General features: G+C 42.1%; 1 protein-coding gene across 1 annotated transcript in view; it reads right to left on the reverse strand.

Annotated features, from left to right (window-relative positions):
- Positions 1-621: 621 nt before the first annotated feature.
- Positions 622-24036, reverse strand: part of ramp1 (receptor activity modifying protein 1) — a 40645-nt gene continuing 17230 nt past the window's right edge. Inside the window, exons 2-3 of the mRNA XM_036545455.1 lie at positions 23489-23624; positions 622-1697 (exon numbers count right to left, since the gene is read on the reverse strand). Of these exons, the coding sequence (XP_036401348.1) occupies positions 1442-1697; positions 23489-23624 (392 nt within the window). The 3' untranslated portion in view covers positions 622-1441. The remainder of the gene's footprint in view (positions 1698-23488; positions 23625-24036) is intronic.

Consider the following 24036-nt stretch of genomic DNA (forward strand, 5'->3'; position numbering starts at 1 on the left):
AGGCAATTAGTCATTTGTGAGCACATGGAGGTTTTTGTCCATTGCTAATTACTGTTTTCTCTCTGCTTTCACATTTTTTCAGAAACATAAAAATCTCCAATAACATCCTTGTGACTGAGGGGTCATTTGCATAAACCATAATGGACAGTATACATGGGGTTCCTTTGTCTCTCTTGGGATTGTGCTTACAAATTGCATTCTTAAAATGTTGCAGTGAAGTGGTCATAATACTGTTGTGTGTCTACAGACAATGCACCATTGTGAGGTCATTACATATGAGCAAAAAAAACCCTTCAGCAAGGCCCAGATACCTGAAAACTAGTGGCTTTTTTTCTCCCTTACCTTATATTCTGGCAGGCATTCACAGCCAATACCAGTGTCTACCCACTAGAGACACAAACATGCAAGTCTGCATCCTTCAGGTACCTACTGATCTGATGATCTGTGAAGGACAGAGCAGGTGGTACGCTAGACATGGTTCACTTAAGGGAACTGTGCAGTGTGATAAGTTGTGCTCTCCCACATTCATACTCACTCTCTCGCTCTCTCTCTTTCTCTCTCTCACACACACACACACAGACAAACATGCGCACACAATTATAAATCACTCAACTCACAGCAAAATACAACCCACGTTCTACACATTTTAATCAAGCTCCTCATTTTTCATCATCAAAATTGTCACTACTACCATTTCCATTATTTGCATGGTCTCACCACGTAGCTGTGAGATCCATACCTTAAATAGATTAAGAATAGAATATTTCTGTCACAAGTAATTGGCACGATGCACAGAATGTGAACGTAAAGTGTGAGTGTAAAATGTGTCTGTTTTCTGAGAGGAGGAATGCAGTCCAGGGTGCGTTGAGATTGAAGAGCACACCACACAGCATGGCAGAAGGTCTACCCTCTCTCTGCAAAAGAGGGGTCTGCTGGTTTTGGGTTTCAGCTGGCTGCTTGTGCTACTAACCCCACACTGCTGTCACTCACTCGTCCCGCAGTCTGTCACTGCACATGTGGCTATGTCATCGGGGAGCCCCCCCTTTCCACGGATGAAAGGGCGGCAGGAGTGGAAGTCATGCACAGACCTTAGTATGTAAGCTGTTGGGATATCGTGGGTGAAGGATGCTGGGTGCTGAGGGTTTCTCCATCCTTGGCGGAGGGTGTTTTAGGGGATCCTAGCCTGTATGTCCTGTGGATGGCTCTGGGATCCAGCAGTGCATAACTAATCCAGGTTGTTTACCCTAACCATCCTTCCACTCTGTACATTCACCGGGTCCCTTTGCTTCCTCACAGTCTACTTACACCGGGCAGGTTGGCCCCACTGTAACTGATCTCTGATGGTGTCTCTGTCCACCCCTGGGCGGACACAGTGAGGCCCGGGGGAGACTGCGCCCTGCCCCCCTCCCCCCTCCCCCCGAGCCTGGCGGGGGGGGTGGCCCTACACGATGCCCTCGCTGCGCTTGCTCCTCCACACCACCAGGGCGGTCATGAGCAGAGTGACCAGGATGGGAACCACGATGAAGGGCCCCAGGATCCGGTTGGGCGGGTCCCGCAGCAGACGGCCCGACAAGGAGCAGTTCCAGAAGTAGAGCCGGTGGATGCGGATGAAGAACTCGTCCACCAGCCGGTTGGGCCAGAAGCAGTCCATCTTCAGGGCAACCAGGTAGGTGCAGTTGGTCAGTTCCCCGTACGTCCTGCAGGGGGAGACAACACAGGTGTGATTAAAAGAAAAGCCCTTGTATCTAGGATGTTTTTTTTTTTTTACAAAGTTACATTTAGAAATGAAGCTGGGTAAAACACAATCAAACAACTACATCTTCTTTTTCTTTTATTTTTTTTTCTTTTAATATTCCTTTTTCTAATCTCAGAATCTTAGTGCGAAAAACATGTATTGAATATTGGTAGCCCATATATGATTACAGCCATGCTACAGTGAAGACTGTGTAACACCAGCAGGTGTCAAAGAAGTTGATGAAAACATTTTGATGGATATGCACATAATATAGAAGGTACTTAAGATAAACTCAAGGTAAAGATGCTGGGTGTATTTCCTTAAGCTCACATAGACAAGTTGGTTTTATAATTTTCTTCTATATTTGGTTTGCCTGTACAGTACAGCTCGCCTACAGGGGTACATTGCATCACTAGTGCAGCAGACAGCATTATCGATATGTATTTATTTTGAAAATGCGTTTAAAAAAGGTTCAGAGGGATCCAGTCGTTAAGGGGTCCACAAGCTTGAGCATGAGCTGGGCTCTATGGCTGGGGTTCAACAACAAATTAGCTTCATTACAACAGGGATAAGGGTGGACAGTTCGGCCAGGGTCCCTTTCTCTCACCACTCTCAGGCATCCTTGTGATGTGCTCAGATGACATCAGCAGAGTAGCTCCTGTCCTTCAATGAGCAGCCACTCTGCTGTGGCATGCTGTGTGACTTGTAGTGTGAAAAATGGCTGTTGGCTCTAGGCGAGTCTGTTGGAGGTTTGCATTTATTCTGTCTCAGTGCCCCTGCAAAATCAGAGGCTGTTGTGGTATGATCAGCCTGGTATACAATTGTAGATTTTAAAATAGGGCTGCATGGGGGGTGGGGGGTTACAGAATCTCCCAGTTGGAGACAACAAATAGTGAGTTGCGCAGTGGAGATGTGCTTAACGGAAACTGTGGGTCAAATTGGCCAACACACAGCACGCAGCAGCTGAAATTCTTTCCACACCACATGCAACATACTGCGTTGTCAAGTCACGAGAGTATGTTCATTGAAGTGTTGTCAGTGTAATTACCGTTCACGGAACACAGTGTAATCCACGTGAATATTATATAATTACCCCATGCAATTAATGACATAACCCCCACTCCGTGCATGAGGGTACACACACATATAATTTATATGAGCAGACTATCCACCCACCCTCAAACACACACAGACTATAATGGCAAGTGATCAACTCCAGTGATTGCAGAGGAAGTAGCGATCTCTAACAATGCTAAATGCTGAGGTCATTATCAAGGCTCTGATTCAGGGAAATGCGCCAATTTAGTGACAGAGACAGAGACCTTAACATAGGGCCAACCTCAGCCCCCTCTGGAGCGAGGAATCCACATGCCTTCTATTAATAAGCTCAGCCACCCCGCCCCGTGGATGCCTGCCATTACCAGGGCCATTCAAGCCCTCGCTGAGAGCTCCCTCTCCGCCTTTCGGGAAAGGAGCACCACCTTTGCTTGGTGGGACCGGGATCCACACAGAAGTCAGCTGTGACCCGACAGGGCGACTCTGATGGTTTCAGGTGGCAGCGGTCCTGTTCTTAGGAAAGCATGCGTGGCACACCAGCTGGCTAGAGTCACTCTCCTGTGCACAGCTGGGGAGATGGGTGCAGGAGATGGAGGGAGAAGGACCAAGATGGCGGCCACGGCATTCCAGCATGGAGGGAGATCATGCATATTTAGATGAGTCGGTGAAGTAATAATCACAGCAACTACAATTGCAATTACTGTTATTCACAGCAAACACAGATTGTGGTTGTCACCATCATGGACTGTGTGATAAGTCTGACTGCTCAAACAGCTGACAGCGGTGCTTGTTTTGTTGTCAAATCATTATTTAGCTGTCAACTCAATGGTGAGGGTACCCATTCACGATAACATATTAGTATGACTTATAGGTAATGGAAATTATTTCCAGAATGACTGATATCTGCTTTTTTTTACCTTTCTAGCCTGGTGTTTGTCATTCCCTGCTACAGCTGAGCAGCCGGTACCAAGCACAAGCACTTAAGCAGACATGGAGCTGGCACTAATTCGTTATAACCCAGGCTTGGCAATTCACACTGAGTACCTCCACAGGGAAATAACAATCCACCCTTTCTTCAGAGGCAATCTACCCTAAATTATGGGTTTCTGGTGCATTTCATGGAGCACTTCTGAAATGCTTCTCCTCATCCAGAGCAACTTATGAAGTTATTGTAGCAAGATGCTTTAAAATGCATATCACAGGTGCAGCAGGAATATGGCTGTAGAGCAGCCTGTAACACAGACAGTGGGCATCAAGCTGAAAGCCAGTGCTACGGCAAACACACAACAGAAATTCCATTACTTCATACACAGGGCCTAATAACCCTCTACAAGCAATATACCTACTACTGTGGGCACTGAGCCCATATATTACATACAAGAGCAAGATTGCATTATTGTGTTCATGTGCTCCCAAACAATGTTAAATAAAAGCAATGTTATTAATGCTGCAAGCTCTATGTTATGTTATTTTTCACGTGTTACAGTGATCATATACTGAATGCTAAGCAAAGGACATGTCAACATTCTGGGGAACAAGGTGAAGTGGAGGGGTTTGTTTTTAGCTGGTATCAGAGCAAGTTGAGCAATTCTGTAGTTGTAATGGTAGCAGGTAGATCATTACTAGCTCTGGGGGGCCAGAGAGAGTTCCAGATGTGTGACTGGAGAGGAGGAACCTCCAGATAAGAAGATGTCTGCTAGTGAGTTTGTGCAGGGGTATAAGATCTGAGGATGGACTGAAGGTAGGTGGATGCCCTTGACTAGCTGGTAGGCTATGAGATGGCAGGATCTTGAATTTTACATGACCAGTCAACTGCATTAAAAGTGAAGGGACACCAGGAGAGGAGAGACATGGAAGCAGCAGCGTTGTGTGAAAAAACCTTTATTCAGCGCAGGGGTTCCCCAAAAATTTTCAAGGCTGTGAACACTCTGCAAGTGAATTCCTTTTCAGTGACCAAGCCTCTACGACAATGTATAAAAGTAAATAAATAAATACAGAAATTATTGCATGTACAGTATACTGGCTGGTGCCAAATTCATTTTTGTTTTGTTAATGTCCAAGGAAGGGGTTACCTTAGCCCCTTAAACTCCTTCAGTGGGTCCTGCTGTTTTTGAAACCCTGCCTTAGTATATCATAAGCTGCCAAGATTTTGGCCCTCCATGCAAGATGACAGTTTTTTTTCTCTGAATCTGATGAAACGTTGAGTCATGTAAACGGATCAGGAGCAAACACTCAGAACTGTCATCAACCCCTCCTCACATGTTTCCTGTTCCTGCTGTTCTCACCCCTCTTCCAGGAATCACTCTATTGGGTATATACACTCACTGTTGCATATACATCTCAGTGTGTTTACACAACGAAAAAAAAACATCACATACAGACTGCAGGCGCCATAACCGTGACCAATTATGTGTCAAAATCTGCTCAGACAGAGAGGAGACAGAGGTCAGTCAAAATTTCACAAAAAATTTTTCTCTCCTCTCTCTTTCTCCCCTGTTTCTTTGTTTCTCACAAAATAAATATTTATTGGCATAAAATGTTAAATGTATTGTAAAATCCATTACGAGACATAAGTAGAATATTATTAAATGGACAGCCATCCAAATATTTATACCAAATTGTATATTATCTCTCTCACACAAGCACACATAAAATATAAAATAAATATTTTTAAATATATTTTATTATGAACTGTAAAGGCTGAGTTTTGGGAGGACAGTGGAAGATTCATCTCAAACTGGCATTAGCCCACACAAACCAAAAGACCCAGAGTCATTTGAGCTGATGAACTGTGCTCCATTGATCCAGTATGCCTGCTTCTGAACTGATACAGTAATGGGTGACATGTCAAAGACATCCCTGAATGGAAATGTACCACACAATACGTGAAAAGTAATTTATGGATGTGACCAGCAAATCTCTCGCACAAGTGCAATGCAACCTCCGCCCCCAAATTACTATTCTCAGTCACACTCGACAGCGGCCAAAACTATTTCCTTTAAACGCCCCTACTTTGTCAAAGGCGAAGCTCCATTGATCCTGGTAATCCTTTTTTCCCCTCTGTATGACAAACGGAATGGCATTCTGAGAGAGGAGCTAATTCCTGGGCATCGGTGCCAAGGCATTCTTGGCACCTGATGTTGTGTCTCCAGTTAATACAGATGCTTTGCTTTATGTGCATCCTATTTTTTTGTGGAGAAAAAAGGCATCAGAGCAACAGACTTAAATTTACACTATGGTACTCAGTTTTGTATGCCGGAACAGAAAGCAGACCGTTACACTCAAAGACCTGAGGGCTTTTGGATCTGATTCCCACATGGGACACAACTTCCATTGAGCCCTTGAACAATGGTCTGTGGCTGAAAGGGTTGTGCTTCCAGTTAGAAACAGCTGCCATGTATCAGCTAGTTTCCAGACAGTTCTGTCACTCAATGGCACGGATGTTAATATAACCCCTTACCCTCCTTACTCTCTGAGCAGAGGTAACATTATAGCAGATGAACACAGAGAAAGACAAGGGCACGCATCTTAATATCGTACCTGCCCCTGTGCTGACCTGTCTACAAGATACTAAAAGGGCAGGGCTTGGGTGGAGAAGCTCAACAGTCAGTCACTGTTTGCTCTGGAGATATAATTACTGCACTCAACATTTAAAGGGCACAAGATGGACCCTATGAATGCCATGTAGATAGAGTTAAATGCCTTGGTGGCATTTACAAAGGACTGGGAGAAAGTCTGACCTGTGGTTTCTGTGCTTTCTCATTTCACTGCTGTCTGTTAGGTATTGTAGACGATGCTGATTTCCTTGCTGTCACTCTTAGCCCAATGGTCACTCTGTCTCTGTGGCAATGGTTGTTGATGGGTAAAAAAAAGGTCAGCTTTGATGCCTTATTTTTTTTTTTTTTTAAACATGATACTCATTTTTGGAGTGAAATCATTTTGTATCCGAGTGCAGCAGAAATGCTGCTTTTATGAACTGTGTGTCAGATATGCCATCTAACTAAATGGCTACTCCAACTTTTTACAATCCTGGAACAAAATTTATTACTACAAGATTAAACGGCCAAAAGAGAAGGGTGGCACCGAGCTGTGTAAAGTCCACAGAGGCAACAAAGCTTAAGGAGTTTGGGAAATCTATGGGTAGTACTTGAATATGAACTTACATTCAGCAAGAGCAAAAAAACCCTCACAATTTATCATGTCCTTAATTTTGCTCTTGTTAACTAACACGACAAGTAGCGGGTGAGTGTTTACATAGTTTCACGTTCTTTGGAAGACTGCTCCATCTCCACGCTTCCACTTACAAAGAAAAAGATAACATGAACCGTGGCCACTTTTCCTAAAGAATAATCTTTCCCAAGCTGTTGCAATATTATGCTCTTGCCTTCTGTATGTGGCTTGGCCGATTGTGTTCAGTTATTTTCTGAAAATAATACTTTGAATTGACCCTGCCATTGCACTGTCAGGAAGACCATCCAATTAGCACTCGAATAAATAAAAGAGTAGGAAGAAAATTAAATTCCCGCAAAAGCATGCCAAGGCTTCAGAGTGTGCTGAGTCTCTGTGATTATTATCATATATAATAATGATAAAGTCCGCTAACACTTTGAATAAGTACCTCACATATTTCTCAAGCATATCAGACGAAGGGAATCACCATGGAAATGCTTTGTAATTTTTACCTGTCATAAGACGTCATTTAGGACAGGGACAATGTTTAATATCAGCTGGTGATTTAAATAAAAAGCTCTTACATTAAAACATTAAAGACCACTGGATATCTGTGGGCATCAGTAAAACTCTAGCATTGATCACTGACTGGGAGCTGTTGATTGGGAGTCAGCCTCTGATTTGTCATTGATGCCCGGAAACTATTTTTTTCCTATTGTTTAGATGCCAAATAGGAAGTTATAAAAATGTTAACCACAAAGGCCTACATTGCTTGCAAAGACAGTAACCTTTCACCCCATGCAGAAGATAAAACTTTTTCCAAAGAACTTCTGAGAACTTCTCAGTCATTACTAAGAACTCTTACCAGAGTAAACATGTCACTGCATTCAATGCAAGGTTGTTGTATCACAATCCAAGAGAAATCACTCAACAAATCTGTCATGGTCTACAGTGTCCTAACCAGTGTCAAAGAAGAGCAAGTTGAGAATACCACTACCCCTTTTATGCTATCTACACTTTTGGAAAGTATCCTAGAGCATTTTGCCACCAGAAGATACTGGATTGAATTACAAACAGGCTTAACACTGCTATATATAACTTGGTAGGTAGCTGGGCAAGGACAGGAACAAACATCAACAGCATGCTACCGTGACTACTGCCCCACGTCAAACTCCACTCAACATTTACTATGTGCAGTTTGCTGTACGCTATTTGTGTTTATTCAGACCTATTTGCTTGCCCTTTCTAGATGTTATCAGTTGGTGCCAAATGGCCAGTTAGAGTCTTCTTTGAAAAAACTACAGCTGCTCTTGCTGGTCCCATCTCTTATTTTTCATTGTGATTAGCTGAGGTCTCTGATAGATTTCCTGCCTCATAAATCTCTGTTAACAGTCAGAGGTAAACTGGGTAGGAGTGGAATAGATTGCAGTTCCACCACCTAAGACAGCTCATCAAATAATGATTTGTGACAATTTATTTCAGAAAGTATCTTATTTCATTCATTTAACCTCAGAAGTAGTGAGCTCTGTCTACAGAGCACATAGTAAGAGACAGGGTGTATTTTTTAAACCTTAATGGGGACTATTACATAAGATAAGGCAATCAAAGTCTGAGAGTTGAGTATTAGCTGAAATTAAAAAATTATCCTTTGTAATATGTGTTAAGGGACATATTATGACTCTGTAGCTGGATTCAACAGCTGGATTGAACAGCTGTTCATGCCTGATCGTAGGTAGATGGAAAGTAAATAAAATTTATTACCTAGAATATACAGATATGATTTGCGTTTAACTGATAGGAAATTTTTAGCCAGTCATTTGACAAAACACAACATGAGAAATATTATTCAGAATGTAAACAATGATCATATTTGATCATTCAGATAATGCAAGGCTCACAAAAAAATTGTGATAGAGCTGTGATTTGGTGAAATCGGGTGTCTGATGTCTGATGAATTTTCACTTGCATAGACTGTATGAGAAAATATGCAGTTGTCTTTCAGCTCTTTCTAATGGAGCTATCCATTTCTTGGTTCATCCTTTGTTTGAAAAGAAATAAATTCCCTGAAGATGAACTCAACAGCCAATAACATCCTGTGAATATTTTCCTCTCTAAAGGCAAAGGATACAGCTGCTTGAGAAAGAGAGTATCCTTTTGGTGTTGTGGATAGGCTAGAATTTGTCATTTCATATGTGCAATGGAGTTTGAAGTACGTAATTTCCAAAATGTGAACTCATGAAATACAGGCAAATGATGGAATCAACATCATTTGAGCGCACAACAGCTTCTGATGGAGATCAGGGAATTACCTGGCTTGGGTAGAAACGTGTGCCAAAGCATATAGTGCCTTGCAAAAGTATTCAGACCCTTGACCAATTGTCATGTTTTACAGGTTTGCACAAGTTAACTTGTGGTAGTGCTTAAATACTGTTCCTCAATGTGCTCACGCTCATTGGTCTGGGAGTGCTGTCAGCCTGGTCTGACACTGTTGCTCATTTAACTTAGATGGATACACTTCCGTTCTCTCGTGCTGTAAGTCAGTCTGGATAAGAGTGACTGCTAAATTAATGTAATGTAATATACTGTTGAAAGGTGAACCTTCTCCCAAGCTTCTTTATTTTCAGCAAACTGAGACAGGTTTTCTTGCAGTATTTCACTATATGCTCCATCCATTCTCCCTTCAATTTTAACAAGATGCCCAGTCCCTGCTGATGAAAAGCATTCCCACGGCATGATGCTGCCAGCATCATATTTCACCGTAAGGTTGGTGTTTCTTGAGGCATGGGCAGTATTAAGTTTGCAGCATACATAGCACTTTGAATTTTGGCTACAAAGTTCTTATCTTGGTCTCATCCAACCACAAAACATTTTCCCACATTTTAGCTGGGTCACTCTCATGCTTTCTGACAAACTCCAGACATGCTTTGAGATAGTTCTTTTTGAGTAATGGCTTATTTCTTGCCACCCTCCCATACGGGCTAGTTTTATGCAGAACTCTTGATATTGTTGACTGGTGAACCTTTACTCTACTCTCAGCTACTGAACTCTCTAGCTCCTTCAAAGCGATTGCTGGCCTCTCTGTGGCTTCTCTCACAAGTCTCCTTCTTGCTTGGATGCTGATATTTGAGGAAAACCTTTTGTAGGAAGTGTCTGGATGGTGTGATGCAGCTTCCACTTCCTGATTATTGATCCAGCAGTGCTCACTGGGAAATCTGAACACTTGGATATTATCTTATACCCTTTTGCTAATTTATGCAATTGTATTACTTCATCTCTATCTTTCACAGAATGCTCTTGAGTCTTCATTTTCACTCCTTTCCTTAAGATTCACAGCCTGACCAATGACTTTCTTAAACAGAGTGAGGTTTTTTATCCAGATAATGTAACTGCTATTTTAATGGGTCATAGAGGCTAATGCTAAGGCAATTGTGTCCTCATTAGAGCACTTTTTTAGACTGTGTAAACTCAGATCTGTCAGAGCACAGTAACTGAACGCTTATGCAAATAGCATATTTCAGTTTTTTTTATTTTTCTTAGAAATGTTTTCTAACACAAAACCAATGCCACCTTAAAATAATTAAATTGTAATTTCAGTGTGTTTTCAGCAACCTGTGGGGCATGATTTCCAGCAATTTCCAGCATCTAAATATATACATGGACCTCATCATGAGAACTACGCTGAGAGTGTTGAGTGAATCTGGACGTGGGCATCAATCAGATACCACAGTGGCCGCTGAATGCGCTGTCTACATTGCAATTATAACATTGCATTAGGCGAGAGCAGGGACAGACAACTCATGTGCCTGAAAAGCACTAACTGTAAATCAGCTGTGATCTGAAACTTCCAGGACTTGCTACACCAGCATAGAAAAAGCCCGTTGCTGCACTTTGGTTTGGGGGGTCAAACTAAGGGATCCCCCAGGATCCCATTCAGGCTCTTTCAATCTGGACCTTGAACAATTCCTCAGTATAACTGCTAAGTCTCTCTCTCTCTCTCTCTCTCTCTCTCTCTCTCTGTCTCTCTCTCTCTCTCTGTCTCTCTCTCTCTCTCTTTCCTGTGTGAGCCTGCTGGCTCCAGAATAGCTGCTCTGCACTATACAGGTGTGTTCTACACATTGGCGGTGGTAGAAGTGAGTCAGCCCCCTGTATTGCAAAGCACTTCTGAAGTCCTCGAAAAGTGTTATATAAATTCAATCTCTCATTATGATTTGCAGTAGTAGTAGTAGTACCATTGTGGTAGCTGACAGATCTGGAACAGAATAAAAGTCCTCTCGCTGAGTTATATCTGCTATCCCCCGATGTACCCATCAAAGTGCATTTCAGTCCAGGACACTTGTCACACACCTGTCCCCTGGCACTCTTTCCATGCCCCTGCCCCCAGTGGACAGGGCCTGAACCTGAGATCCAGTGTTTTGTGGACACTGCCCTGTCAGGTGCAATCAGATACGCCCCCCCTCAGTGCTTTGCTCCAGTTGGATTTCATAGAGTTTGCACTTGTCAGATCCCCGGAACTCCAGCACTGGGAAAAGGGGCTGCTTTTTATAGAAGTGCTTCTGCCATTTCTGCAGCAGTGTCTGTGTGTCATTGTGTTTGTGTATGTGTATGTGTGTGTTTGTTTCTGTGTGTGTGTGTCTGTGTGTGTGTCCATGTGTGTGTGTGCTCATATATGTGTGTCTCTCTGCATCTGTGTGTGGTTGAACATTCCCTGCAGTTATTTTGATCACAGGCACATGGGGCTTTGGCTTGCTATCTGAATGATCTGGGTTCAGTCCACTGGCCACGGTCAGAGACATTACACTGTATTACACTCATGCAGTGCTCATCCATGCCTCCTGTCCAACCAATCACTTTTTTTTTTTTTTTGCGTATCTGTTTTTTATTCTTGCAAAAGTATAAAATATTGGATGGCAGTAGGGAGTCTGTTGTACAACAGACAGCCGAGATAAATAACAAACTGGGTTCAAAATCGATGACTATAATTATAATTAAAACAATGATAGAAAATCAGTGTCGTGTTTATCAGCGTGCAGTCATCTAAAAGAATTTGACCGTGGTTCATTATTACTCAACTTTATTGCTGTGGTTTATAAGGAAAACACTATATTGCTCCTTGCTGTCATAACAGGAAGAAATATGAGTCAGACAGAGAAATAGGCAGAGGTGAATGAGTGTCTCATTTCCTTGAAGGCAAATAATCTTTTATTAATACCTTATTGATATGCTATCACCTTCACTTCAATCGAAGGACACAGCTCTGTTCCTGAAATGCCTTGTCCACCAAACTGATGACAAAAGAACTTTTAATTCTCCCTCATGGTTTCACAGTCAATCCAGGATCCCTCTTTTCTTATTGTTTTGAAAACTCGATTTGCATGTCCTCTGGAACAGATGCATGCGGAATATCAAATTGCCCCCTTTGCAAACCTACACCTCTAAAATAAGGATGGATTTCACAGAGGAACTTTATTAAACAGAAAAGAGAGGTAGAGTTTCCTTGTTCCTGTAAGAGTAATCCATGTCTGGCTCACATTCAGATTAATTCTGCATCAGTTAGGGGGGCAGTGCAGTCCTAAAGAAGTCAATAAAACTTTTGTTTATGTCCTTAGATACTACCTTCATATCTTCATCCCATCACAGCAGTGGTTATAGAACCCGAAGGGAGATTACATGAGGGATGAAGTGACTGACAGCCCACTAAATGATTCACACTTTTTATCACCATCACTGCTTTAATAAATGTGTACCTCCGTCTGGAAAACATTTGGTATTTATTACCTAGGTCCTCATTTGACATTGTGCATGTAGTCACGTTGTACTGTGACTGTGTAATCAGCTGACGTGAGTCTTCTTCTACATGCTCAAATCTAATGCACGCTTCTCTCTGTCCACTGTTCCCTGAAGATGTCTTCTGTTCATATCCATCTCTGCTGCCCAGAGACTTCGGCAATCTCCAGCCCTGTTAACAGCCACCAAGGTCTGGCTGTTAAAGAGGTCGTGCAGTGCTGTCCCACAGGCATTTGTGTCAGGAGGTGCCATCCACTGTGAGTGGCGACACACTGCCCTGCGTGGTCCCAGTGCCACTCGGGTGGAGATGGCGGTTCTGAGTGGCTCTGAACTTCAGAAGCACCTAAACCACCCCATAGTCATACTGAGCCACTTGGGACAGTAGAATGTACACATTGCTGTGTGGTTCAGGGACCTAAAGCTTCTGTATTAACATGTTCTGGGAATCAGGCTGCTGCCTGTAATACACGCTGTCATGAAACAGGTGATGACAATTTACATTACACTTCGCATTGCCAAACGAAAGAACTTCTATTTTAACTTGGTCTCCTGTCTTTGTGGTGATTGTGGTGTATCTGTTATCTCTGTTTTTTCATTGCTTATCAAATGATTGTCCTTCCATGAGCATGGTTTTTAACAGTGATCCTCTGTAAGGCGGTTCTGAGACAAGACAAGGCAAAACAAAACAAAACAAAAAGAAATGTCTGAAAATGTTGGGGCGTTCTGCTCTGTAGGTTATTGATTCCTTTCAGACCTCATCAGAATTGTCCTCAGGCAACCGGGAATCTCTTTGTCTGAGTGTTTGTCCTTGTACAGCAATATTTCCCTCACTGGTGAGCTAGGGATTTGAATTTACTTTGATCATTTTTGCTCAGTGCTGAAGTGAGTACATGCAAAACTAACGGCACAGTGCATTTATTTTAGAGTAGCTTTGGTCTGTCTGTGCCAGCAACTCTGGGATTTTAGTTAGCTCAAATGTGACCCAGAAATCTAAAGCTGAAGCCTTCTCATTACCTATACCTGTCTCAATCATAGCTGCTATTATCTGAAAGTAGCTCTGACAGAATGAGTTCTATTTCCTTCCAATCAGCTGTTAAATACTCCCTCATTTGATGCCTTCAGTTTGCTTCGGTCACGAAACTTATTTTCGTCACATCCTTGCAGATATTGCTCATCACATTGTTTTATTAAATTCATAAAAGATGCATTTTATTGGTTTCAAAGATTGCGCTCACACACTGAAGAAAAAAAAATCCAAACACCATAACTGTGGCTTATGATGTGTCAAAATCTGGTGGGAGAACAAAGAACTTTGCTATGAAGAAACAAAAAATGCAATAATCTTTTTCTTCCTCTCTCCCTCTCTCTCACTCTCGTGCGTTCCATTTTTTCTCTGTCTCCCTCCTTGCCTCGCTAAGTGCCCCTTTCTTGTTTCCAGTCAGTCTGCTTCTACCACGGTGGGGGGGGGGGGGGGGGTGTAACAGCAGGAGGGGTGCAGATGTTAAGGCCCGTGGTAATGTGGGGACACGCAGCTGAAACAGCAGCGGGCAGACAGATGGTTCTCACACCTCTGCAGGGAGGGCTCACAGACCAGCCCGCAGATGAGGGTTGGAACTCAGTCAGAACGTCAGGGATAGGGCAGCAATCACCGGGAACCTCTGACATTCCCAGCAACTGCACCAGGAGGGAGCGGGAGAGAGGGCTGTGCTTGCAGATAGCAAGACCATCTCCCCTGGGATCCCTGAAAATAGCAGCAGGCTTCCCCAGCAAAGTGCCTTAAAGGGCACCTAGGAAAGTTCCCTGGAAAAAAAACTCAGACTTTTTTTTCCACATAATTCGTCGGAATGACATTGTATGAATATGACATAATATGAAATTAATTAAAGGATTTAAAAAGTCTAAATGAACCCCAGGGAAAGTCTTTTGTTGGACATACCGAGTATAAGCCAGTTATATGGGGCATTACATGGCTGATTTTAATGCTGGTAAACTTTCCCTAAGTTTTTTTTTTCCCTCACATCATCCCTGGGTGCCATTTAATACCCTTGGTGTACTTCCTTTAGACCTTTGGGTTGAACCCCCACTTTATCAAGCTCTTACTGGCACTTGTACACTTACACTAAGCAAAAACACAAGAAACTATCTAGGCATCTAAGCAATACGTCATAAGCTTACTGCAAGCTTTTTGAGCCATTGTTGCATATTCAGGGATATTGCTGAGGGGCATTATTATGCGAGCATCCTTACCAGGTTACACAACTGCTACAAGTAGCAAGTGCCATGGCCCTACCTCACAGACACACCACGCTGAGGTGGCTGACACAGCATGGTGAGATGGGATTGGTCAGATGGCCAAATAGTGCTAATTCAGCCACTGGCCACTCTGCCCAATGGGATGACCATAGCAATACGCCTTTCTAAGCCCTAATCCAAATTTTTCATTCCAGCAAGCAAGTAATGCAAAACAAAGCCTGAGGGCAAATAACAATAAGAATAGAAGCTACTAGTCCAGCTTCTGCTTCAACTTCCAGGGGCCACATGGTTGATTTAATACTGTGCGCATGTGTACAGTTAGTCAAACGGCATACAGAAATGACAGAAGAACCAACAACATTAAACACACTCATGTGCGTTTTCAACAATATATATCCCTAAGGGTGTGTTATAATTTTAGGTCAAATGTATTTTTGCAAACAAAAGTGCAAGCCTTGGGGCTCCCGAGTGGCTCAATCAGTAAAAGCACTCGTTCTGAGCGTAGACTGAATGCTACGGGTTTTGCTTATAGGCTTATAGGTTGTGACACAAGTGCACTGCAAAAGCAAATCACTGCTTGGAAAAGGTTCCATGGAGGTGTCCTGGAGCTTGCGAGTTGGGACAGGTACAGGGCGAAGGCCTACAGGAGAATGAGTGCTGTCAGCAGCTCCCAGGGTTATGCCATTATGGCCGGCACCCTGCCATTTAGCATCCTCTCACAACAGCGTGCATTATTGAATACACCAGGGAATGACTTCATGGAAGAGGGCATGAATATTTTAATCAGCGCTTTCATGGCTGAGCGAAAGGGATCCAGTACACCCCCCCCTCCCCCCCCTCAGGTTCATCTGAGTGGCTTTCCACGTGGCTGCCTCTCTGTGCCGACTGCCAAAAGACACTTGGATAACCGCAGCACTGACCATCTGTACCACGTCTGAGGTGTGTGTGTGTGGGAGGGTTACTCCATGTGCTTGAGAGGTTGAGGGTCCTCGTACAGTGCCTTGCAATGCTTCCACATTGGTCTATCAATGTATTCCTCAAAACAAGAAAGCAAAGTGCTGCCCTCACCAGCCTCAGCTATAGCTCAGGGGTGCTCATCACCGGTCCTGGACAATTGCATTGTCCGCAGGCTTTTTGTTTCAGCCAGGGACCTAACCACTTAATTCAACTGCTCAATGAATTGATTTTAGCCTTTATGGCTAGCTCTGAGGTTGTCACATTTAGAGCTGGAAGGTTTGCTTCAGTGCTCTCTCTCCAAGATGGGAGTTGAGTTGTGGCCTCACAATATTCATCCTAATGGTGATGATGAAATGGGGGCAATAATATGCACCGCAGTGGAGCACTTAGGAGAGAGGGACTGTCATAGTGTGGGGTTTTTTTCCATGACATGAGTTTTCTAGTCTAAAGCCCTTTAAGTGAATGCCAGTTAGCATCGCAGTTTTCTGGTTTTCCGCTGCACAACTACAAAGTAATACCAGCAAGTATCTGGAAGATTCTATGAAAATAGGCTTTTTGCTTTTTTTTTTTGCGCTTTTTCGCTATTTGTCATCGTGCATTTGTTACTGCTCCCAAAGTTTTATGGAAAGGATTTATTATGAAGCTCAGAAGCTTTGAGTTACTGAGCACATGCAAAAGAAAGCAGTGCATCTGGGGTGAGTTCTGGCTTCTTTTCCACATGTAGCGTTTTAATACAGTGGAAACACAACAATGAACGTACTCTCAAGGTCTGCTTCTCTCAACACAAGTCAATATTATTCATGGTTACAGTAAACCATGAATCATCGCTGCTGGGGTGTGCAAACACACCGGCTCAGCAGATGCCTTTTAATTAAGGCGCTGTGTTAAGATGATGCATTTCTGGGCGCTAGGATTCAGACTGAATAAATGACTGAGAGAGCCTTGGAAACCGGTGAGTTTGATGCAGCAAGATAAAGCCCAACCCCAGAATATGTATGGTCACTTTGATACAGCAATACCACTGCAATAATAAGCACACAACCAGAAAAAGGGCGGCCAAGACCATAACTGGCTGGCTGTTTGTGATGGAACATATTTGTGTCTGGGACTCACACTATGGGCCCTTACTGAATTGCATTATTTTTATAATACTGGATTAATACTTTCTGAAACAGTTAACCAGTTAGACTGGGAATCTCTCATGAGTAAAGAGATTATGATTTGCCGTGATGAACACAGTTTGCAAACAGCATTAATATTAACCAGGGTTAATGCTCTACTTTTGGAAGTCCTGACACTCCGTTTGAGCAATCCTCAGCTATATTAGTGCTTTATGTGGTATGACTTGTAATTTATTATATTCATCCAAAAAGAGTGCATAAGAGTACATTAAGGTATGTGGGGACCACAATAGCTATGTATGCAGGAAAATATACACATTGTAAATATTACATCATTGTCATTTAGCAGATGCTCTTATCAAGAGCAGCTTACATAGGGTAGGGTAGGCATTTTTTTTTTTTTTGGGTTAAGTATCTTGCCCAAAGGTACAACGGCAGTGCCCCAGCAAGGCATCGAACCAGCAACTTTCCGGTTATAAACTCTGGCCCTTACCACTATGCCACACTACCACCATAAAAAGGAGACACACTGAACCTGACATACATGTTACTTTACATTATCTGTGAGTCATACTATATCAACATTGCTTCTTGTGAACAAGATGGTAGATGAGGCAGTCACAGAAGGATGATACTCTATATTGATGTATATTGATGCTAAATTTACTACTTTTTCCTCTTATTGATAAAAAGAATATTACTGCTCATGGAAACTAGAAAAAAAAAAGTTCCATTAATCACAACCTGACAACAGAGTCTCTTGTAACACAGAGACAGACACAAGAAAAAGTACCATATCAACATACTTATGAGCAATAATTACTGCGGTGTGGGAGCTCAATTACAACTGTATTACGTAAGTTTTGTGATTATTCCAAAATAACTCTTCCAGCAGACTATTAAATCTTCTAATTGCCATCTATTCCATAACTCTTTCTTTAATCACTACACTGGGTGCAATCAGATTTTTAACAGCCTTATATATTGTACAAAAACAAATGTATTACAACAGGGAAACAGAGGGCTCCCAGGTGGCTCAGTGAGCTCAAACCCTTGTTTGAGCAGTAAACCCCAGGTTCAAGTCCATGTCAGTGACTGGGAGACCACAGTGGCAAAGCAAATGCTTTCTGTTCTGCTGGGGGTAAGGGTAGGTATGTTGCCAGGGTCTTCTTGTCTCTGCACTGTGGTACCCTCTAAGTGCTCATAGGCACATGTGAAATCCCTCAATAACATCAGGAAGGATATGCCCTGAGCACTTCTGCCTGAAAATAGGGGGTCTGCAGTGGGATGACTAGTGTCAAACCAGCAATACCTAATTAGGTGAAAGAAGGCTAAAACATCATTTAAAAATGGAAAGTAAGTTATCAGTTTAGCTCAGGTCTTGCAAGTGGGAATAAGCTTTTGACTAGATTCACATGATGTAGGGATGATGAGATCATAGATGTTGATAAACTGATTTTAAACACCTTTCAGTTACCTTATGCCATCAATTCTCTATGCTAAATTTAGCATGACAAGCGATCAAGTTTATAACTGATTCAGCATATTTTTGTAAGAGAGCCAAGAAAAAAATGGCAGTACAAAATAGCCACATTTAAATTCAAAAGATCTGAACTGGCATTTGTTGTTTGGCCTCTCTCAAGTCATAGACCAGAATACTGACCTCATGACATCAATGTGCCACAGCAATTAGCAGGTAGACACTGTAGACAGCTAGCTGCATGCTTTCCATAGGCATTCACAGATGTATGTACACAGTCTTTTTTTAACATAAATCTCTACGATGAGAAGCTGTGTTCAATCAGCTGCAAGCATTTGCATTGAAAAAAATGTCCCCATCCTTTATTGATGCATCTACGTTAACTCCACAGATAAATAAACACATACAGACAAGCGCGCATAAAGGAATAAAGACTGTTAGCTGAGCAAGTGAAGCAAGTAGTGTTGTCTGGGTGCTTTATAAAATTGATTTCATAAATACATGTTGACTGTCACAGCTAAAAATAAGTAATGTAAATACAGCAAACAATGGACAATATACAAATGAACCCACAGTGGTATAATGTCTGTACTTTTTTGCCAAGTTTCACAGAGTTATCGCCTCTTTATAATTTGAGAGCGACTGCATTTTTTTCATGTTGCTGATGTGACTGATGCTCTAATTACCTATGTCACAAACAGAATCCCTGCCTCATCAAACTAGTACCTTCTAATTAATTCATTGTCATGTGAACAGGGAATTAAACACAAAGATATCTAGGACAATAATTTTTAGCTTGTTGGAGTTGTTTGTGACCTGAAGCTGTTGATTCTCTTCAGATTCTGAGCTCTCGTTTGGTACTCTGAACTTGTAACTGTTTTATGAGCAATTGTAAGATGTACAGTGAAAACAGCCTTTTGATTGACTTTTCTCCAATGTTCACTTTTATTTTCTGTGTTGAAGTACTATTTTTAACACTTTTAATAACAGATTTATGTTTTTATTTTGTTAATAATTCCCCTGAATTTACCTCCCATTAAGGGCAGGATTTAGGCTGGCTTTTTGAAAAACTTCTGAAAGGCAGTTTTTCAGGTTTTGAAAGTCACCTTGTCTGTGGATTTTTATATGCCAATAAAAAATATTATATTCTGTGACTCAGAGGGCTTATTCTGTGAGTCAGAGAATCCAGGTGACAGAAGGGAATTCAGCCGCTTTCTTACCCAATATAACCTCACACTGTATGAAATACATTCATTAAGAAAAACAAAATTAGTACACGCATAATCGGGTTTTGCTGTTCCCATCTGCTTTAATATTGGATGTATACCGTACCGAATGTGAATAAGCGATTATATTTTTTATTCTGGTGACTAATGTAAACCTTCATCATAAAACATTTGATTATGTATATTGCAGGAAATGGTTACCAAGGAAATGAGCATGAGACACAAGGCTCTGAGGCCGTGCCTTTGTGAATAAACTGTTGTTGTAATTAACAAATTTGGATTCAGTATCACACTATAAATATCATATGAAGCGTAAATTTCACCCTTAGGTAAGCGCTGAGTGTCCACAATTTAACAGCAGGCAGCTGAGAACTGCGGAGGAACGTGGCAGACATGTAAGAGTCATCTCAGGTGTGGATCAAGGTTATTCTAGGTCAGCCTTGCAGCCTGTGTTCTGTCCTTGGCAGGGTGGTCGGAGCCAAATGTCCCTGTGTTGGCTGGGGACATTTGTATCGCTTTGTCCTCAGTGTGCTTACCAAGGGAGCACATGTGATGAAGTTGGACTCCATATTTCTGGATTTTTGTGTCCCCCTCCCCCACTCTCAGCTCCTGCATTCCCAGCAAATACAGAGCATCCCTAACACCACTGACATAGGGTGCTGTTGCGACAACATTGTGAAGATAGTATACATTGTTTGATTGGGCTAATGGCACCTGGATTGGTTGGGGGGGGGGGGGGGGTGTCCATGATAAACCTGTATTACTTGAAAGGAAATAAGCATGTAGAAAACTAATTTACTAAATTTAAGTAAGGGAGTGAGTGTGGATGCCTGCAATTATTGTGTTGCATAATACATCTGCATTTTAAATACCATATAAGAAAACAATATTATTAGCCCGGTTCACACTTTGCACCGGCACGTCCTATATGTTTGTCAGACATTCCTTCCAATGTGCTGGGATCTACGCTGTCCTTTGAGACGGCGCCTTCACCAGCCCTCTCTGCTAAGCAATAATCCCTGCGTTTCTGCATGCACTTATGCTGGAGCAGATGCACTGGCAGACTCCACTCTCCTCCTGCTTCGGTGCTTTGAATGAAGCGGCTAATTGGAGGACACTGTGGAGGTGAGTGTTTGAGCTGAAATTTGGTGCGTTCTGAATTCTTCCGATTAGACCTTATTTTGTGGACTGAGCAGTCTATAAAGGAACTGCGGCGTTTTTTCTAAATAGCACATATAGGGCACCACAGCGGATTTAAGACACTGGATCCGTAATTAGAGTCATGAGTTCTCATTCCAAATCGGAAAAACTCTTCTTTTAGATTTAGCCCTCTAAGTACAGAACTTTATCTGAAGCGCTTTGGTCTATATCCAGCTGTACATACAATGCAACGTGCCATGGTTTAGCCTGTCTGCTAAGATCATTCCACAATATTGTGTAGTTTAGACAGACAGGGCATGGATGTAATGGCAAGGGTTATGATAACCATGCAGTGTAATACATCTATCTGATGTATTTTTTTTATTTGGTGACAGCAACTTAGATGTCACCTTGATCTTATTATACAAGCAGAAATCTTCACACAAGGCCACACCAAACCAACAATGCCTGGTGGGAAAAAACAGGAGCTGGTTGACAGGACAATATGACAGGTCAGGGAAGCTATAGCTCTAGTGTCACATTCATGACTGCCCACATGACATGTCTAGAAATATAGCAGCTAGACAAAACATCAGTGAGGGTAAGCTGATGTCATTGCTCATTCTGGTCTCCATGACTTTAGTCGAATACATAGCCTCCTCCCTGCTATATGTTGTTATATGCTACAAGGAGTAAGTCAAACCATTACAGCTGGAGTGGTCACATGCACTTTGGAACATTCAGGATACCAAAAATAGCTCATCTGCAGGGAAAACAACTGTATCCCTCCTCTCCTCATCTCACAGAATTGAGCCTTTAGTTAAGAGGAGAAAACGTGGCTAAGATTTTGTGGTTTGTGGGAAAATGTAAATGATTGAGTAAAACTATAAACTGGTCCTATAATACAGTGGTCCTATGCACTGTATTATACGATGACAGGGGTGGCTTTGCAGATTTATTATAACCTCCAAAGTTCATGTGAGCATAGCTGGACTCCACTCTTTGGGACCTGGTCTCATTCCAAGAGCTTGTTAACATGGTAAAAATCTATTTTTAAAGCACAGGGAGGAGGCCAAGAAGGTCAAAGTTGAAAACGTGAGAAGGTTTGTATGTCACAGACAAGATAATCCTACTTAAAACACCTTTTGGTTATTCTGGACTAGTTTGTTGTTTCATTGTTTCAAACATGAAACCCTGCGGAATAATTTATACTGTATTGCAATCAGTTATGTAAAGATATAATTTCCCCTGTATTTTACCACATTTGCTTGTTCAATATTGTTTATATTTGATATAACATTTGTCTATAATACTTAATAAATCAATTATTTCCCATTAATGTCTGCCAAAGGCCATCACATGCATTTTAAAAAAGGAAATATGAACCAGCATATTTCATTAGAAATACCATAACACAAACAGAAGGGACACATGAATCAGTCAAATGGACTTGCACTTGTATTTCCTAATTAAATATGTAAACCATATAATTAAAATATGAAATTATAACACAGGATATTTGAATTATCCTGGGAAGGATTCAAATGGAAAGGTGAGTCTAATTTTTCATTAAAAATATACATTTACGTGTAAATAGTGGAAAATATTCTCTCTACGTTCACAAACCTTCTCTATGATGGTCTTTGGAATGGCATACATGTTGTCAAATTACTCATGCACTGATAACCATTGTGGTTATATAAAAACCAATGGAAAAAATATTCTAGACACACAAAACAAATTAGAGCACCTGGCAGAAATGCACCGGGGACTGGCCATAGGCGTTGTGACAGTGGGATCATCAGTGTTAAGGGTGATCAGACACTAAGGTATGCATCTGGTCACTACCTGTCACCTACAAACCTTCTGTATGCAAACAGGCTCAACCCCAGACATTCTGGAGCAGCATGCTCATCAGAGACTGCCTATAGTATGTCTGGGACACATGCTGAACTGGGCACAGAGCTATTGGAAGAGTGGAACATGAAACCACGAAATGTCCTTTTTATATCTGTGCTGCTTTGGGTACCAACACTACTGGATGCCAATGGAGGACATGCATAATGCTGACAATCTACTGTGAGAAACAGCCCCTATCATTATTGCTGTATTTCTACAGAACAGTTTGTAGTTATTGTAGCATTTGTTAATTATTGGACATTAGTCATGTAGAACTGACATATTTTGTATGCTAAAGACAAAATAATATACATAAAAATATTGCTTTTGCATTTTAATACATACCTAAATATGTGCATCATACGCTACATATTATATATTGATTACTGTCATGTTCGTGTGTGCATATGAATTCGTGCTATGCCACTGATAAGCTATTGACCATATTCAGCTGTATTGTTTATCATATCATGGTGAACAGATTTACTCATTTTAGAACACATTTACTTTACTTTGAAATGTTTTAAAAATGCACTCCTTATATTAGGATTTGACATGCTGGCACATACTGTTTTTTTTCTTTACGCGTTCCTTATGTGTAGGATTTGACATGGCTGTCATGCACAGGTGCACAGGTCATGCACAGGTCATGCACAGGTGCACTTACTGCACTGTGTCCTCCCAGCTGCACCACTGCCGCTGGTCCAGCTCCTCCATGTCCAGCCTGAACTTGGTGAGACAGAAGTCCTCTATGGCGCTTTGATAGGCGCCCCCACAGGCCATGGCCGAGACGAAGTGGTACGCTGCACGGACGAGAGAGAGAGAGACAGAAGGAGACAAAGAGAACGGATTTAGGGGAATTGCATTCAGGCGCTTGTTGCAATTCTGGGCATGGCAGGAGGAACTGAGCAGCCCTTTACTCTCATAAGAATGTTAGCTGAGACCCGGTGAGGGGAAATTCAGGCCTCCTCCAGTCTGCTACCGTCAATCAGTTTGCACTTTGATATACTCACACCATTCATATGGTCACGCTCGGCACCCGGAGAAAATACAGAGGGGGTGCACCTGCAATCCGCGGATGGGGCACAAAACGTCATATCTTAAAAAAATGTAATAAACACTATGTAGACATGGAGATATAAGGAGACAACTGGGGGTGCGCTGAGGTCCCGTCTGAGGGTGCAATGCACCCCTCAGCATCCCCATACCGCCGGA

The sequence above is a fragment of the Megalops cyprinoides genome, chromosome 14, assembly GCF_013368585.1.
Source record: "Megalops cyprinoides isolate fMegCyp1 chromosome 14, fMegCyp1.pri, whole genome shotgun sequence".
Taxonomy (NCBI): domain Eukaryota; kingdom Metazoa; phylum Chordata; class Actinopteri; order Elopiformes; family Megalopidae; genus Megalops; species Megalops cyprinoides.